This window comes from Camellia sinensis, chromosome 11 (genome assembly GCF_055761805.1).
Source record: "Camellia sinensis isolate YWXY chromosome 11, ASM5576180v1, whole genome shotgun sequence".
Taxonomy (NCBI): Eukaryota; Viridiplantae; Streptophyta; class Magnoliopsida; order Ericales; family Theaceae; genus Camellia; species Camellia sinensis.
The window spans coordinates 7,208,172-7,226,157 of record NC_138971.1 but is presented as its reverse complement, the minus strand read 5'-3'; the positions used below and the strand labels follow the sequence as shown (position 1 = coordinate 7,226,157).

The window sequence follows — 17,986 nt, the reverse complement described above, 5'->3', positions numbered from 1 at the left end:
CAAATAAGTTTTTTAATTAATTGATTCCACTAGTTCAAAACATAATTATATATGACATATGGCAATTTCACAACAATCATTTTCCTCTTTTTCATGAACAAAACTTTTATTCACAATATTTAACATAACCCCAGCAATCATGAACTCATAAACTTATTTTGCTTTTCGGCATTTTTAAACAAAAGTATTTTATATAAATTTGTTATCTCCATTATCATAATCATATTCTATTGACGCCAATTTCTCATAATCAATACTAAAATATAAGACTTACTATTTTGATTCAAACCATAACCACCATCAACATACATTTCGAAAATCTCTTCTCAAAATCATATTTTTCATGCAATATAAAATACCACGTATCTATCTATGAGAGTGTATTGAAGAGAGTTAAGGAAATTCCTACCTTACGGAAAAGGAAATAGATGAGAAAAAACCCAAGGAGTGATTAAGGATCCAATTGGTTTAAAATGACGATCTCACCATACTCTATGTTTTTGCCTCAAGAACTAGAGGTCATTTTTAGTGAAAATATATGAAATCTAAGTTAGAAAGCTTAGAGGGTCGGAAGTGGAGTGCAATGAATCTGACCTAAAAAAGGAATTTAAATGCGTTAATTTCAAAGAAACCAGTAGAACGGTAGTTATGGCGCTCTAGCAGTGAACGAATGATTGTAACATCTCAGATTGCATAAGGGACAAATTGCTCAAGCGGACAAATATGCGCTTAAGCGACAAATTCAAACTCACATAATTTCATATTGCAAACCAAAGTACTAGATGGTTTAAAAGACTGCTTGAGCGGATAAATATGCGCTCAAGTGAAAAATTTGAACTCTCATAATTTCATATTGCAAACTAAAGTACAAGATGGTTCAAAAGACTGCTCGAGTACTCACTCTTACACTCGAATGAACTAAAATTTTCAAAATATTACAAATATCATCTTGTGATTTAAATTTATTTTACATATAAATTTTTTATTATACAAATTTGATTTTCACCATATAACTATGTGGTAAGGGATCTAAGGATGCTGCTGTGACTAAATCACATCAGCAATCTGCTGTGAGCCCGTAGAGGTTTTTTTGAGTCTTTTTTGATGATTTGAACCGTTCATATTGTAGAATTTATTGAATAGATCATCCATGCAAAAAATCAAATTGATAAGAAATTTATAACTTCATAACAAGAACACATTTGTTTTTTAAAAAATAAACGATTAATATTATCTTAATGATTTTTTAAAATATTTTGAATCTGATCATGAGGTTATGAACCTCTGTTTAACTTAAATTTTTATATAAATAACGTACCCCCAACAGATCGCTGCTGTGACTTAGTCGGAGCAACACCTCTTCCGTGGTAAGCCTGAGAGGGTGGACTATTTTAATAATTTTTCATACAAGAGGGGTGGATTTGTAATTTGAAGGCCCTCCCTCCCTCTCCTTTCTCACCCTTCTCCCATCTCTCTCTCTCTCTCGGACTGACGGGGTGTGGTGTGGTGTTTTGTTGGTGTTGGTGTTGGTGTTGGTGGAGAGAGAAGCAAAATGTTGCGACCAGCGAGCAAGGGTTACAACAATGGATACCACTACCACCACCAAAACGGTGGTGGTGGTGGTTCACTGAGCCGGAGGGGCAATAGGGTTCGCAGGTCTCGTGACTACGGAGGAGATGGCTCTGCAACAACTAGGGTTTCTGCCTCCGACCGAGACATGCCTCCCCCTCTTCCTCCTCCTCCTCCTACCGACTTCGACATGGCCTACTTCCACTCTTATGCTCACGTTGGCATTCACGAAGAGATGATCAAGGTTTTATTCATTCTACTCCGCACTCCCACACCCCCCGTGTTTGTCTTTTGAGTTGTGAACTAATTTCTTGTCTCGTAGATGATCGATCAGTACATAGATTTGTGTTTTTGGATTTGGATTTTGATTTGATTGAGCTTTCGCATTCGAGCTCTCTGGGTATTTATTTGGGTCTGCACTGCATTTGTTCGATTTAAGTTAAAAAACCATTTCTGGGTTCTCTTGGGTTAGTTCTCAAACACGATGAGTAATGAGGATTTCGATCAATGCTCATATACGATTGTTTGTTTTAAAGTTAAAAACCTTACTGGGTTCTAGGGGTTTGTAATTTTTGCATTTCCATTTTTCGAGGATAGTTGGGGGGTGAGGGGAGTAATGAGGATTTCAATGTTCATTTTCATTCAGGGATTCTACTGCACTTTGCCGCTGATTGTTCGCTTCTTATAACATTCACTCGCTAATGTTCCTCTTGGACTATACAGGATCGCGTGCGAACTGAAACTTATAGAGCCGCAGTTATGCAGCATCAGAATTATATAGCAGGAAAAGTAAGATTGTATTGCTATTCTGTTATGATATAATCTCTCTATGTTTCTTACTAACATAATCTTTCGATGAGATATATGCTGTAATGCACCTAATACCTCCTTGACATTCATAGCAATATAGCATAATGTTTATATCCAATATCTGTTTATATGTGAGAGACAATATATATATATATTTTTTTATATATTAAGTTTCATGTGGATGCCACAGTTGATCTATGTGGCTGGAAGACTGCAAATTTTATTTATGTCTCTCTTTTTTATTTATTTATACATTTATTTTGTATTGTCTTCTCATGCTTCAGGTTGTAGTGGATGTTGGATGTGGCACGGGCATTCTTTCTATTTTTTGTGCTCAAGCAGGTGCCAAACGGGTAAGCTATCTTTTACTATGTTTGGATTGAGTGATTTGGGTAGAAAAGAAAAGAAATGGAGTGATATGTATTTCTCTTATTTGTTTAGATAACCTAAGTAGAGAGAAATGGGAAGAAATAGAAAGAAATGGAGAGAAACTCATTTCTTTTATGAGTCTCATTTTCAATCTTCCCAAAAGTGGAGAGATTGGGAGAGAAAAAAAACCACTATTTTCGTAATACCTATTTTGTCCCTATAAAAATAAAAGAAATAAAATGATTGAAAATATAAAAAGGTTGTTTTGGTAATATAACATAAAATAATTTCTTTTCTTTTTTTTTCTCTTAATGAAACCTAACCAAACAAGAATGAGAGAAATCACAATCATTTCTTTTCTTTTCTTTTCTTTTCTTTTCTCTTATTACTTAAGTAATCATTTCTTTTATTTTCTCTCCTAAGTTCCCAAACATAGTGTAGTTAATTCTTGCTGCACCTACTTGAATGATTTCAGTTGGTGGGTTGCATAATTAATTCTACTTTGTACAACAATTTTCCATGATATGATGAATGCATATTTTTTTACAGCTATTGTTAGACTTTTCTGGAATGAATGTTTACTGTAACTACTGCTGTTTATAGAGATGCCTAGGAAATACAAAGAGCAAACAATGCAACAAAAGAAATGATGAATGCCTATGATGTGAATAACATCTTTGCTTTTCCAGATGAAAAAAGTGAGTGATTTTGATCAAGCATTCTCCTTGAAACCTAGTAATCATTGTGCTGAACGTTGGAGCGGAGGTTCACTATTTGAGCTAACAAGGAATTATTGGTTGATGGTTGAGATAAGCTTCATGTTGGTGGAAGCTAGTAGCAAATTGGAACCCAGAGGCCCAACAACTCTAGGACCTTTTTTTCCCTCAAGAAGTATTTCTAACAGTTTGTATAAAAATCCGTAACATAACTTATTTGTTGCATTGTGTCAGTCTTTTTTAATTGTAAATTTTCTTTTCCAAAAAGTTGTACAAACCATTGTATTGAAAATTGTAGCATCCATGATTAAATACACAATTTTCTTGTAAATTAGACACACTGTTAGCTGCTCTAGTCATATAGGTAAAAATTGGGTTGTATGTACCTTTGTGGCTATATGATTCAGTTTTCACTAAATGGTTAATTTCTCAAACTTTTCATGTGTTATATTTCAAAAACTCTGAGATCTCCCCCATTCTCCTGCCTTTATTGTACCAAAAAAAGAAACTGAGATTTTTTTTTGTATTTCTAGATTTATTAATTATATTACTTGGTTTATCTTTCTTATCACATTTACTTACCCATCTCGACTCCCCTAGGAAATCCTAAAAATTTGGTCTGTCCTGATGTTTTGTCTTTTGTTATGCCTTAGGGAGAAATATCCTTGCTTTTCATGTTCACCACATTGTAATTTTGAGTAAATCTTGAAAATTGCTTGTGACATTTATGTTGGTTGCATCACCTTGGTACCTCAAATGATGCAGTTGTGATCACTTAAAAGATTGTAATCTTAACTGAATAGGTCACAATAGATAGCAGTTATTATAAGCTCTTATCCTCTTCATAGGGTGCTTTCTGTATGAATAAGAGACTTTAGTATGTCTAGGTGTATTCTTTTAGTGAAATATTCAAATATGTTTTTGTTTGTTCCATAATTCATTCATTTCAATGTATATCATTTTTTATGCAGTCTCATTTCTGTAACAATTTTGTCTTACCAGGTCTATGCAGTGGATGCTAGTGACATCGCAGTGCAGGTATTTTTATTGCATTGATAAATATTGTGGGACAACACATAGGACTAAATGAGCTGGATTTCTTTTAAACTAGTTATACAATTAAGTATTGTTACAGTTTAGGCTAGCATGTATTTAGTTTTTTTTTTTTTTTTTGTGTGGATAAATTAGCATGCATTTAGTTTTCCTTTTTTGATAGGAAAAGTTGATTTACTAAAGGTGCCAAAAGGGGCACAACGTTTGTACACACCTATGAAGCACGGGTGCAGGTGCGATACTAGTATACCGATACGACAAATTCTTAAAAAAACTAGGGTATGGGTACGATTTTTTTTAAAAAAAATTCATAGCGAAACATCCAACATACAAATTAAAGTTTCAATATTAAAACTAAAAAGAGAACAACTTGTTTAAAAAGTTATATGATTCTTTTTTTTTCTTTTTTGATTGTCTAAAACAGGATGTAAAAGAGAACAAAAGTATAACTCATGGGTAACGGGTGCTGGAAATAAATTACTTGATATTTTCAAAATTGAAATAAGAATAAAGGCTGCAACAAATTCTAGCAGTTGCACCCAAAAAAAAAAAAAAAAAAAAAAAAAAAACCTCGCTATACTGGTGCTGTGTGCCCACGACGTACCGGTGCTGTACCCAAATGTATTTGCTATACGCGGCATGTATTTGGCGTACCCAGTGTGTGTATTGCCGTACCGATACACGTACTCGCACCCGGTAAGTACCTGATACTCGTACGACACTATTTTTAGAGTGCCCGTGCTTCATAGATATACACAATATGCAGTATACACACAGTGATCACAAAGCCACAACTCAGCCTACCTATGAAATCAACTAAACCAAATATATGATTTACACAATTTCTTTTTAAGACAAAATTGAAGCATCTTTAGCTTATGTGTGTTTATGAATTTCCTTGTTAGTGATAAAATGGTAATTTAAAAATTCTTATCCTTAGGTAGCCTACTTTGGAGGTGGCTGTTTGCAAGTAGCTCGTCACTTGTTCAGTTGCCATAAAGGTGGTTGCTTGTAGCAGTTCATCACTCACTTGTTATTGAGTTGGTTGCTTGCAAGCTGCTTGTCAAAACCTGTTGGGTTTTTTTTTTCCCCTTCCTATTTCTATGGTGGCGTTTGGAAACGTTTACGTTCTTGGTTTATGTTTATAAAAAAATTGTAAAACTAGTTTTTGTTTATTTTTAGAAAATCAAAAACTGCAAACACATTTAGTTTGAACAAACTGTTTAAAAATTTTTAAAAACAAAAATCCAAAAACATGTTTGTTAATTTTAATGCATAAAATGTTTATTTTATTTTTTAATTATTTATAACAATGAAAATCATTTAAATCATAAAATTATAATATGTTATTACTAAGGTCCCATTCACTGTCCACTGTTAAAATCATAAAATTATAATTTTATAATATGTTATTACTAATAATATACACAAATACAAACCATGGTCCCATTCAATCTCCACTCTTAAAAGAACGAAGATGAAGAGAGAGAGAAAAGACAAAGAGGAAGAAAAGAAGACAAAGGTTTACTGTTATTTTAAATCAATTAGAGAAGAATTATTTGAGAATTTTTTTAAAGAATCACCATGAATCAATGCAAGAATCATCAACAATCAATCACCAAAAATTTTAAAGAATCACCAAAAATCTGTTCAAGTTTCTTCAAGAATGGCTTTGTTGGCACCGAGTATGCTTCGTCGGCAGCAGGTTCTCTTCTTCTCTTCTTCTTCGATGCAGAATCCAAGGATCTCCATCAAGCGCCGATATAGAGGAGAAAGAGACCTGGAGGTTGGATGATGTAGAGCAGCTCGATGATGGAGGGTTCGTTGACGAGGAGAGAGAAGCGAAAGAGAGCTAGTCTTTTTTTAACATTGATGGTTCAGAACAAAGAAGATAATATTACCTTTAATTTGCTTTAACATTGTGTCTCCCAAGTTTTGAACACCAAACCTCACAAGCACAGCCAAACTTTTTTTTTTTTTCCTGCTGTGTTTTTTGCTTGCGTTTTTGGTTTTTAAAAAACGAGAAACAACTTTTTCTTGTTTTTGTTTTTCACCCTTATTTATAAACTAAAACTAACTATTTATAAACTAAAAAAAATTATCAAACAAGTTTTTATGCTAGTTTTTAAAATTTTTGTAAATATAAACGAAAAACTGAAAACAAAATGGTTACCAAACAAACCCTATGTATTTCACTATAAAATTGCTTCTGTCGTTAGCCTAGCCTACTTTGGAGCTGGCAGTTTGGAAGTAGCTTGTCACTTGTTTTGTTGTCATAATAGTGTTTGCTTGTAGCAGTTCATCACTCACTTCTTATTGAGTTGGTTGGTTGCTTGCAAGCTACTTGTCACCACCTGTCGTTCCTCCCCCCTCCCCTTCTATATTTCTATGTATTTCACCATAAAATTACTTTATGTAGTTAGCCTACTTTGGGGCTGGCTATTTGGAAGTAGCTTGTTACTTGTTTAGTTGTCATAAAGGTGGTTGCTTGTAGCAGTCCATCACCTATAAAGCACGGGTATTCCAAAAATGGTGCCATATGAGTATCGGATACTTATCGGGTGCGGGTATGCGTACCGGTACGGTAGTATGTGTACTGGGTATGTCGAATTTATGTCGGGTACAACAAATACATTTTGGTACGTCACGGGTACAACACCTGTACGACGAGGTGATTTTATTTATTTATTTATTTTTGCAGCTGCTAGAATTTGTTGCAGTCTTTATTATTATTCTTTCAATTTTAAAAATATCAAGTAATTTACTTCGAACACCCTTGACCCATAAGTCATGTTTTTGTTCTCTTTTGCATCATGTTTTAAACAATAAAAAAGAAAAAAAAAAGAAAGAATTATAAAACTTTTTAGACAACCTGTTCTCTTTTTAGTTTTGATATTGAAATTTTGATTTGTATGTTAGACGTTTAGTTATAAATTTAAAGAAAAAAAATGAAAAAATTGACGTACCCTAATTGTACCCGTACCATACTTTTTTAAGAATTTGCTGTATTGGTGTATCCGTATCGTAGCTATACCCATATCAATATCCGTACCCGCACCCCCGCACGTGTGCTTCATTGTCCATCAGTTGGTTGCTTGCAAGCTACTTATCACCACCTGTCGTTCTTTTTCTATTTCTATGTATTTCACCATAAAATTACTCAGTAGTTAGCCTACTTTGGAGTTGGCTGTTTAGAAGTAGCTTGTCACTTGTTCAGTTGTCATAAATGTGGTTGCTTGTAGTTCATCACTCACTTGTTATGGAGTTGGTTGCTTGCAAGCTACTTGTCACCACTTGTCGTTTTTTTCTATTTCTATATATTTCACCATAAAATTACTTCAGTAGTTAGTCTATATCAATCTCTCTTTTAAGATGACATCTTGGATGGTAAAATTTTAGATTTGTGTATTTTCCTTTATCCTATGAAGCACGGATACTTCAAAAAGGGTGACATATCCGTATCGGATACTTATCGGATACCGATACTCCTCGGATACTCGCGGATACGTATCGGATACTTCTTAAAAGTATCAGATACTTCTTAATTAATTTTTTATTAATTTTGAAGTATCGGATACTTAATTTTGAAGTATCGGATACTCGAAGTTATATATTACTTATAATATTTTGTTTAGTTCTTTGATAAGAGGAATATAGTGAGAGTTAAAGTAATAGAATTTGTCAAATTGATGTATCCTTGTTGTCTCTCTCACTTCTCTCTCGCTTTTTCACTCTCTCGCGTTTCTTCTCTCTGCTCTTATTCTTTTTTTGGTGTTGGCATGTAAGGATGATGTTTAATTTGCATTTGCATTTGCTTTTACTTTTAGTTTTGGATGTTTTATGAATGTTTGAGCACTTTTAGGTTAATAGGAATCCCTCTCCTTATTTATTAATTTACTTTAAGTGTTATTTTCATGCATATTACATTATTAAAATTATATATAAAAAAAAATTATGAATGTATCCCCGCTGTACCCGTATCGTACTTTTTCAAATTTTGACATATCGCCATATCCACATCCCCATATCACCATATTCGTATCCGTGCTTCCTAGGCTATCATTGATGACTTAAAAAAGTATATTTGCTGAAATTTTTATTTAAGAATGGTTTTTTGGCTTTAGCTAAGGTCTTGTGATATTCAATGATGAAGGGGAACAAGTTGAAGCTATTGACCTTGAAGACTCTTAGTTTTATAGGAATCTTTCTTCTTTATCAAGTTGTCTTTTGCTTTAGGTTTTATTTTTATGCATACTGCATTACTAAAAATTGTTAAAATAATATTTTTTACGAACGTATCCCCGCCGTACCTGTATCCTAGTTTTTCAAATTTTGTCGTATCGCCGTATCCGTGTCGTATCGTACCCGTATCCCGTATCCGTATCCGTGCTTCCTAGCCTTTATCTATTCCATACTGCTTAGGGTTTAGTTCATTTTTTGTTTTTTAATGCTACAATCAATTAACAAACTGATTAGATATTGTATGTGTATGAGATACTAAAAAGCGCACACACTTTTAAGAAGATGTTGTGTTCTCTTTGGACACTTACCGACAAGTGTCAAGACACCTGTCCAAGCACGTTCTATTATTATTATTATTATTATTATTATTATTATTATTATTAGACCAGGATACTCTTCTATGGCTTGGGAGACACACATCTCTGTCGTTAGATAAACACAAAACACATTATAAGCTTCAATAAAACAACTTAGGATAGAATGAAAAGAAAAAAATATAGATTCATGCCTATTAATTCTTCCTCCTTTAAACTTTAGTGTTATGCTGCATTTTTAAATATTATTTTTTAATGAAAAATATATAAATGGCATATAACAAGTATATAAAACATAGGGGTGGGAATTGTGCCGTGTCGTGTCATATCGGGTTCGTGTTCAAAACAATCCAACACTAACATGGCCCATTTAATTAAACGTGTCAATTATCTTGATACTGATATGGCCTACTTATAATTAGGTTAAACCCTAACATGGCACGCTTAATACAATTAGCAAAAGTTCATATTTTAGATTATAAGCAAATTGTTTAAAAAAAAAAAAAATTATTTCACATCACATGCATAAGAATAACTTATTGAAATATTGACACACAATGATAATATATAGGCCAGTATCTGTGAAAATAATTAAAAATATTCATCACTAATCCATTACACGTCCAATCTAAACTATTGTCACTCATTAATATTTAAATATCCAATAAATTTTTAAAAGAAAAACAAGTTTTCATCCAATACCAGACTAATAATAATAATGTTGCAGTTATGCCACATCCAAAGTAACATTGTTGTGATTCTTTTACATTGACTTCTGCCACAAAAACACTGCTGCCACACATTCAAAAACTATCATGTTTACCAATCTTGACTTTTGCTGATTTATCATTAATTTAGGGTTGTACTTCTTTAGGTATATATTATATAGAAATTTAAGTTTAAATCTAACAGATGAGAATGAATTACTCAAGATCTTTTGGTTACTATATTCAGGTTCTATTCGGGGTTACATGTGTGTCAATAGTGGGTTCGTGTAGACATGAATATTTACGTAGGTCAAACATGTCCATTTTGAGTTTCGCGTGTTCATGTTCAACCCAAACATGACCCATTTAATATTCGTGTTTTCATGTCGTCTCATATTTGGGTTCTAGTAAAAAAATGATTAACCCTAACTCTCTAATTATGTGTACGATTTGAGTTGTGTTAACGGGGTACGTGCCAAATTCCCACCCCTAATAAAACTATATGTTTTTTTGTATTTATCTCATGTGTCATGTCTTTCATTTTTTAAAAATTGTTGTGTTGGCAAGTCCATGTCGTGTTGCGTGTTTGTGCTTCTTAGATGAGAAATGTATTGACTATCGATAATTTGTATAATTTACATCATAACTTGTGCAGAATTGAGGTTGAAATATAAGGTTGAAATATAAGGTTTGAACTGATTATATTCTTTTGAAAAATTTAATTAGGCGAATGAAGTTGTGAAGGCAAATAACCTATCCGACACAGTCATTGTTTTGCATGGACGTATAGAGGTATGCTTTTCTAAACAATTCAACATATTCTTTGTGCTTAGCAGGGATGTTTTATGTTTTGCTTGTTTGTGATTGGGTTGTTTGACACTCTGGGTAGTTGCTTCATTTTGATTATTTAATAACAGTAGGCGTCTTTTCCTTTGGTGAAAGGAACCAGCTTTTAAAATTAATACGAGATGTCTGAAGATTTATTGTGAAAATGTAGAATCAAACTATAAATTTTGCATGTGTTTGTAAAACAAGAACATGTTATGGCAATTTTTTCTTGTTTTAGGCATTGACAACCATGTACTATTAAATGTTGTCATCATTGCAGCTGCTATTGATTTGAAGATACAATATCTATGTAAATATGTACGAATGCTTAAATTTGGCTTTGAATTTGAAAATACTGCGTTGGAAGTTGTTGGAGTGCCCTGAGATATTTAGCAGTGCATGTTTGTGTTTGAATGCTCATGAGTCATGATTACCCAAGCATGGCCTAACTATTGAAAATAGATAAACCAAAAGGGACTAGTTTGTTTGGGCACACAATTGGATTAGTTTTCAATGATTATTTGCATTGGTGATTGTTGAAGTGTGCATGAGGTGAAGGCAACAAGTTATAGTTGCATGACTATCAAAGGAGAAAGCTTGCATTTGTAATGTACTGGCCAAGCTTGTGTGCATGCTTGGTAATCATGCACAATAGATTGGGTTGATGTTGTTGGGTCGCTAACACTGAGTAGATGGTTTCGTACGAACATGCCATGATGTTAGGTCAAGTTAGGTCCTTCCATGATAAAAATATGTAATATTTAGGCAATTGTCACAATTTCGTACTTTAATAGATTTTGTTACTTTGTAAAGTTATTCCTTCAGGGAAATTGTTGTTGGGGTTTTCTTATGGGAAAAGAAATTACTAAATTCTCTAATTTCTTGCTGAACATGGTCTTTTTGCTTTATTTTTTATTTTAATATTGTAAATTGATGGCTAGGTTGTTGGAACCCTTATTTTAACCAACTAAGCAAGGACCCTTGAACTGTCACGAACAATTTGTTTTGTGAAAGATTAGGGTGTGGAACCATAGAAGCACAATGCCCTTGTCTGCTCTAGTTGGTGAGCAAGGGCTACATATCCATATACCCTTCCTTTTGTTCATGATGGGATGAATAGGGATGGTTTTAAACTGTGGATAAGATGGAAGGATCATGGTCCATCACTGGAGATATACTTTAGCATAAGTTGTTCTAGTAGTACCATGTATTTGTCTTTGGGAAACTTCAAAGGAATTCCGTAAGTTCCAAATGCTACCTGGAAGGCCAATGGAAGGCACAAAGAATGGTAGATGAATGAGGATAGCTGTGGCATGGTTTGCATGCATTCAAGTATTTAGTACAATAAAGAAATGTGGTCTATATTGGTCCTATGACCAGCCGCCCTATAGTATTTAGTCTGTACTGAACTTCATTATCATGTGTAAATGCTTGGCGCTCTTGACTAACATCAATGACAATACTTGGACAATACTCAGGACGCAGAAAATGTGAGGTACCAGCTATAATGGTTGTATCATAAACTCATTTTTGTCTAGTTTGGTTATGCGATTTCAAGATCGTAATAGAAAAGGTCAAGGAATAATTTCTTCGATGGGGTTTGCTGGTGGAGGTAGGTCGTTGAGAAGATTCTGATGTGGTGAAGGTTTGATGGGCATGGAAAGGGTGAAGCAGTGGAAATTGAGGATTAAGTGGAAGAGTGCTCCACTATGAAGTGTGGGTATGGATATCAATACGGGTACGTTGATATGCAAAAATCTAAAAAAAGTAAGGTACATATACGGTTGGGATGCGTCAATATTTATTTATTTTAAAATTTATAGTTAAACATCCAACATACAAATCAAAGTTCAATACCATAACTAAAAAGAAATTATAAAACCAAAAAATAAATCATTGTTCAACAATACCAATACTAAAGTTAATGAGCTATTTTAATGTCATTACATAAGAGAAATTAGAAAAAGAGAGTTTCATACCAACAACAAGCTAAACAAAAATAAAAGAGGACAAAGTTACTCAATAACAAATTGGGTGATTCTGCATTACCTAATTTTTTTTGAAGATGGTTAAAGAGGAATAAGGCTATAGACTAGCATCAAATTTTAGTTGCCATGGGGGAAAATAAAAACAAAAAAAATGTGGGGAAAAAAAAAATCTAGATTAGAAAAAGAAGAATCGAAGAAGAAGAGAATCGAAGAAGAAGAGAGTCAAAGAAGAGGAGATTGGCTGCAAGAGGACATAAGAAAACTCACAGGAACTCGCAGGAAAATGGTAAACTTAGATGGTGGGAGATGTCGGATGGTTATTAGCTCTGTGAGTGGTGGCTACGGAAAAGAATTGAAGAAAGGAAGAATCGAAGAAGTGGAACTAAGAAAAACTCATCGCAACATTGAGCTTCGTCATCAACCATTGCCGTCGTCTTCGAAGGAGAGTTGAATCGCCGATGCTGTTCTTCGAATGAGATTTGAGAACGACCATCGACAAAGAAGAGGAACGAGAGTTATATTTTTAAATCTTATTTGTTTATGTTTTTTATTATTACAAAATACCCTAAATTCATTTATTTTTTCAAAATGTGCAAAAAAGAATTGCTTCGGTGCCCTTAAAAATTCTAAAAATTTTATTTTTTGCCCCGGCTTGCCCAACCCCATATTCATGGAGTACCCACTACATACCCATCGTGTACCCAACTCTTCTAGACGGTATATGGTGTAATTGGTACGCGTGCAACCGTATCGGTATGCATACCCATACGCGGTACTTGTACAACAACATTTTTGGAATACCTGTGCTTCATTTGTGCTCCATGAGTGATGGTAGAAGAGATAGACCAAGAGATGGAAGCTCGAGAGAACAAAGAAGATGGCGATGGATTGAAAGGGAAATTTCTCTGATACCTTTGAATAGTCACCCCCTAAACCAATGCTATCTATGTTATATAACAATAGTTACCACCAAAATATATTTATGAGCATGCAAGGCTAAGAAATCTTGAACTATAACACTTTGCACATATTCACTTATTAGAAGATTTAGTTGGAATATTATAAAAAATTCTTTATTACACTATTGGGGCTTCTTAATACAATTTCCTATGAAATTTTACATGCCAACATAGTACAAAATATTTCTAGGAGTAGACCCTGAGGTGAAACATTCCATCTCCTGAGTATTCTGCTCGGTACTATTCTTCTGGATCTGAAATATAAAGGGGTGAGTAAGCTCAACCGCTCTATAATCAACTTTCTACTATTTCTAGTATTTTTGGAATCAAATTTCGTTTTAGAAATACTTAACTTTTTATTGCCATGGTTTTATGGAATATATGAGCAAGTATGAAAATTGGATATAGTTCTGAACTAATCTTTTATTTTGTGCTACCAAAATGCCAATTATGCTAATTAAAATTGTTTTTAAGTTCAAGAAATTAAGAAAATTGGATTGAATGCGCAAGTTTGTATAAATCAAAGTTTTAAAGGCAAAAGTGTAATGTGAGGCGTTTTGCTCTTGATGAGGTGAGGCATAAGCCTTTTAAATTTTTTTTATTTTTAATAAAATATAAAATTAAATAAATATAGCATAAAAAAGAAATAGCAAATAAAACTCATATAAACCATTTTATGCCTAAAAATAAAATGAATTAATAAATCAGCCAATAAGCAAAACAATAACATCAACAGAAAAAAAGAAAAGAAAAGAAAAGAAAAAGAGAGACGTATTATGCAATAAATACAAGTAGTGCAACCAAAGGTCATTTAGCCAAAAAAAGGAAAGAAGAGAATGGAAGAGACCTATCATGTAACAAATAAAAAGAGTCCAACCAAAGGTCATTTAGCCAAAATAGAGAGCCCTAAATTGTTAGTTGTTTGGACTCTGAAGAAGGTTGATCATTTGAGATTCTGCATCTATGTCAATGATATGTATATTTTCTTCTTATTCGAGGTTGCACGTCTCACTCGTTGATGTGTGGAAAGTGCAAAAAACGTGCCTGATGGGAACGCCTCTTAGGTTGAGGCTTACGCATAGCTGGTGCTTCGCCTAAAAATCAACTCATAGGTGCGTTTTTGTCACGCCTCTCCTCAATGCACACCCTAAGAACGCCTTTGAAAACTTTTGTATAAATATAGGTTATTTTCATGAGAAGTGAAATGATAGGAATTGTTTAATGAAGTCATCAATGTGGGAGAGTGCACTTTGAAGTTGTTGACACATGGGGTATCATCTAAAAATGAAAATGAGACGAGATGATAATGATATTGTTAAAATAACTCAAGGTTTTATAAATATGCATGAGCATTTACAATATCTTGAAATTGCATGATGAAACTATGCAAAAACAAGTTTTTGATACAACCATTTCATTTGGTACCTCACATTTTTTTGAGTCTTGACAGTAGTCTAAGCCTCATCATTGAGACTACTTGTCTATGAAGCACAGGTGTGGGTGCGGGTGCGAATATGTATATGGCTGATATAGCAAATTCTTAAAAAAGTAGGGTTAGGGTACGGGTACAGTTGAGATACGTCAAATTTTTTTTTTTGTTTTTTAAATTTATAGTTAAACATTCAACAAACAAATCAAAGTTTCAATATCAAAATTAAAAAGAGAACAATTTGTCTAAAAGGTTATATAATTCTTTCTTTTTCTTTTTTGATTGTCTAAAACACGATGCAAAAGAGAGCAAAATCATGACTCATGGGTAAAGAGTGTTGGAAATAAATTACTTGATATTTTCAAAATTGAAAGAAGAATAATAAAGGATACAACAAATTCTAGCAGTTGCAAAGCCGTACCGCTGCCGTACCCATGCCGTAGCCACGACATACCCATGCTATACCCAAATGTATTTGCCGTACTTGGTACGCGTACCTGCACTTGCACCCGCACCCGCACCCGCTAAGTACCTAGTACTTGTACGGCACCATTTTTGGAGTATCCGTGCTTCATAGCTACCTGTTTGGCGAATGTAGTGACTGACCAACCCGCCTTGAACCTACAATGGAGTGAGGAGGCCATGTGACGCCACTGAACTTTGAATGACCCTCAGCCAGTTCTGCAATCCCATCCCCAATCAATCAAAAAATGAGAATTCTAGTGTGGCACTATAGAGGGGCCGGTCATATAAGGAGCTCCTAATTGTGGCAAGGAATTTGTTGGATTGATTTAGGCAACATTTTTTTATGTTACTGGACACTAGAATGTATATATGCGGACCAAGCTACAACTATCGTCTACCTTTCAATTCCTTGGTGGTCGTGTTTTCTATTGGTCCACAGTTTACAACCATTCCTTATTCATCCCGTCAACTAAATTGCCAGGGATTTTTGGTACATTTCGGTTATAGAGATGCTAATGGTGCTGCAGATACTTTTGTTGTGGCTCATATAAATGCAGCTTATGTTTTTGATTGAAGCCCTCTCTGTAAGAAATATACCCATAATTACCATCAGTAGGAACCTGAGCTTCCATAATATACTAACCGACAATGTGGGGATTTATCATTGAATATTCTTTCCTTTCACATCTCAATCACAAGCATAAGTATACATGACACATCATCCCTCATCACTGCATGGTTATTACGATACTAAAATGCTATTAAAAGTTAAAATATACCACAAGAACAAATTTAATTATGCCACCGACATAATATGTGTCTTCTTTCTCATTTTTTTAATAATCAAATTGCTACAAATAATTTAGGTCTTGATGCCTACCAGAATTACCCCATCCAAATAAATGGAGTCCCTCCACTTTTCACTTGAAGAATTAATGATTTTAAACTTGAAGTTCTGCTCCAAGATTATTTGCCTTCATTCATGAAAATGTGAATCTAACTAGATGGATTAGTGTCCGAATATGTAGTGTTGCCATACTACAATCACGGACCTATTCCAAAATCAATATCCTATGGATGTTACGATTATTATTTTTTTTAAAAATTATCTTATTAATTATTGAGAAATTTAGTGGTCTATATATGAAAGAGTTTACTGAAATTAGTTAATGTGCTAGACATCAACAATGTTGGATTCTGGGCAAACTGTCCTTCACCATATCCATGGTTACCTTTCCATTTGTTGCTGAATTGCTTAGTGGCAACCAGTGTTTCCCTAGAAGAAAACTTTCTAATCAAACAACTTCAAATTAATGTATCAACTTGGACAGAATACCCACAACTTTGTATGCGTTGGAATCACCACCGGAGGTTTTATGGTGAGTTGCACCCAATCAGGCTACTTTGTGCTCATCCCCTGCTTACCTCAGATTACAATTTTTATGCTTTTTTAATGAGATTGAGGGGAGCTTGAGCTCTGTGATGTTCAACTGAGCCAAGCTGGAGCAGGTCTACACTCAGCTCAGCTTGGCTTGTTTGTTCCCTGACATCTTTGTGTTCTCCATGACACTTAGTAGCGTATTATTTTCTTCCCAAACTTTTATGGGGCAGGTTGCTTTGATTTATTTTCTGTTTGCGCTGCTATTTACAGCTTGTTCTTGTTTAATTTTCTGTAATTATGAGTTTTTCTGCTTTCAAGAATAATACAAACAAAAGAAAGAAGTGGCTTTTGATATGACTAACATGCTATAATACCATGATACTTGTTAAATTTTTGTGGGACAAATAATGATGCATATTAGCTATTTAGCTGCATTGTGGACCAATAGTAAGACATGTGAGCCTTTCCCAGCTTTATAAGTTCATATTCAAAATCATTTTATTGTATTGAATATTTTCATTTTCCTTCTCCAACTTATTCTTCTTTCTAAGCCAGCTAATAAGGTAGTGCCTTTTCTTTTTGATTTTTTCCTTACATTAATCATACTGACTTTGATCAGTGATCACTACAGGATGTTGAAATTGATGAAGAGGTTGATGTTATAATTTCAGAGTGGATGGGCTACATGCTTCTGTATGAGGTGATTACCGACATGTTTGTGCTTGATTGCATGCTGAGTTTTGTCATTTTGTACAATCTTAATGTGTACTAAATAGTTTGACAATTCATTATTTGTTCGTATTGTTTTGGTGGAACTTGGTTCTACTACTTTGCAGAGCATGCTAGGGAGCATTATTACTGCCAGAGACCGTTGGCTAAAACCTGGAGGTCTTATTCTTCCTTCGAATGCAACGGTATCAATTTTGCTTATTTCGTAAATATTGACTGCTGCAACACTATTTATTAGACACATTGTTTTATATGAACAAGCTTTTATAACTCGTATTGGAATTGACAATTAAGAAGATTTTCATAATAATTCAAACTTCAATGGCAAGGTATTGGGAAGTCCTGGTGGGAGTTGAATTTGTTGATGGAGGAGGGGCCTATTATCTTTCTTCCCCCCCCCCCCCCCCCCCCCCCCCCCCCCCCCCCT

The 17,986-nt window shown here is 34.1% G+C and overlaps 1 protein-coding gene across 1 annotated transcript in view; it reads left to right on the top strand.

Moving 5' to 3' along the window:
- The first annotated feature begins 1,343 nt into the window (after positions 1-1,343).
- Positions 1,344-17,986, top strand: part of LOC145801825 (putative protein arginine N-methyltransferase 6) — a 29,209-nt gene continuing 12,566 nt past the window's right edge. Inside the window, exons 1-7 of the mRNA XM_082893511.1 lie at positions 1,344-1,813; positions 2,293-2,358; positions 2,664-2,732; positions 4,467-4,502; positions 10,507-10,572; positions 17,462-17,530; positions 17,667-17,744. Of these exons, the coding sequence (XP_082749637.1) occupies positions 1,553-1,813; positions 2,293-2,358; positions 2,664-2,732; positions 4,467-4,502; positions 10,507-10,572; positions 17,462-17,530; positions 17,667-17,744 (645 nt within the window). The 5' untranslated portion in view covers positions 1,344-1,552. The remainder of the gene's footprint in view (positions 1,814-2,292; positions 2,359-2,663; positions 2,733-4,466; positions 4,503-10,506; positions 10,573-17,461; positions 17,531-17,666; positions 17,745-17,986) is intronic.